This window comes from Mesitornis unicolor, unplaced genomic scaffold (assembly GCF_000695765.1).
Source record: "Mesitornis unicolor isolate BGI_N332 unplaced genomic scaffold, ASM69576v1 scaffold37122, whole genome shotgun sequence".
Classification (NCBI taxonomy): domain Eukaryota; kingdom Metazoa; phylum Chordata; class Aves; order Mesitornithiformes; family Mesitornithidae; genus Mesitornis; species Mesitornis unicolor.
In genome coordinates, this window is record NW_010171897.1 from 4,769 (window position 1) to 5,676 (window position 908).

General features: G+C 45.8%; 1 protein-coding gene across 1 annotated transcript; it reads left to right on the plus strand.

The window, feature by feature from the left end:
- Positions 1–379: 379 nt before the first annotated feature.
- Positions 380–905, plus strand: GREM1 (gremlin 1, DAN family BMP antagonist; the record flags this gene model as incomplete). Its single annotated transcript, XM_010180194.1, has 1 exon — positions 380–905. A coding segment is annotated over exon 1 (526 nt), but the record flags the coding sequence as incomplete, so codon positions are not given.
- Between the last annotated feature and the right edge of the window lie 3 nt (positions 906–908).

The following is a 908-nucleotide window of genomic DNA, read 5'->3' on the forward strand; positions in this document are numbered from 1 at the left end:
ATACATCTTTGTGTAGCATGTTATCTGTTCTTCCACCAGTGTAAGCTAGGACCAACCTTCCTGATGTCAGTGAGCTGTACGAAGGGAAGGAGAACTCTTAGCTAGGGTTATATACATGGAGAAAAGAGCTGGAAAACAATGCGTGCTGCACAAAATGAAATTCTGCTTGGACTCACTTTAGCCTCTGACTTTCAGTCACTGTATATAAAAGCTATTACCACTCGGTAATTTGGAAACAGCTTTCTGGCTGGTAAAGGTTAGATGTTTATCTTTTATAAGTTGCATCTTTTATGGAACTGAAAATTTACTGCATACCTGACTTCTGTTGATACCTGAAATCCACAGCTGTGCTTTATTCCCTCAACTTCCTCCATATAGGATGGTCCGCACACTGTATGCCATCGGCGCTGTGTTTCTTCTGATGGGATTTCTGCTACCAGCAGCAGAAGGGAGAAAGAGGAATCGTGGATCTCAAGGTGCTATCCCTCCTCCTGACAAGGATCAAGCCAATGATTCAGAGCAAATCCAGACACAGCAGCAGTCAGGCTCTAGGCATCGAGAACGAGGAAAAGGCACCTCAATGCCTGCTGAAGAGGTGCTGGAGTCTAGTCAGGAGGCATTGCACATCACCGAGCGCAAATACCTAAAGCGGGATTGGTGTAAAACTCAACCCCTCAAACAAACTATCCATGAAGAAGGCTGCAACAGTCGTACTGTCATCAATAGGTTCTGCTACGGCCAGTGCAATTCCTTCTACATCCCCAGGCATGTCCGTAAAGAGGAAGGCTCCTTCCAGTCTTGTTCCTTCTGCAAGCCCAAGAAATTCACCACTATGACTGTTACGCTCAATTGCCCTGAGCTTCAGCCCCCGAGAAAGAAAAAGAGAATCACCCGAGTTAAGGAATGCC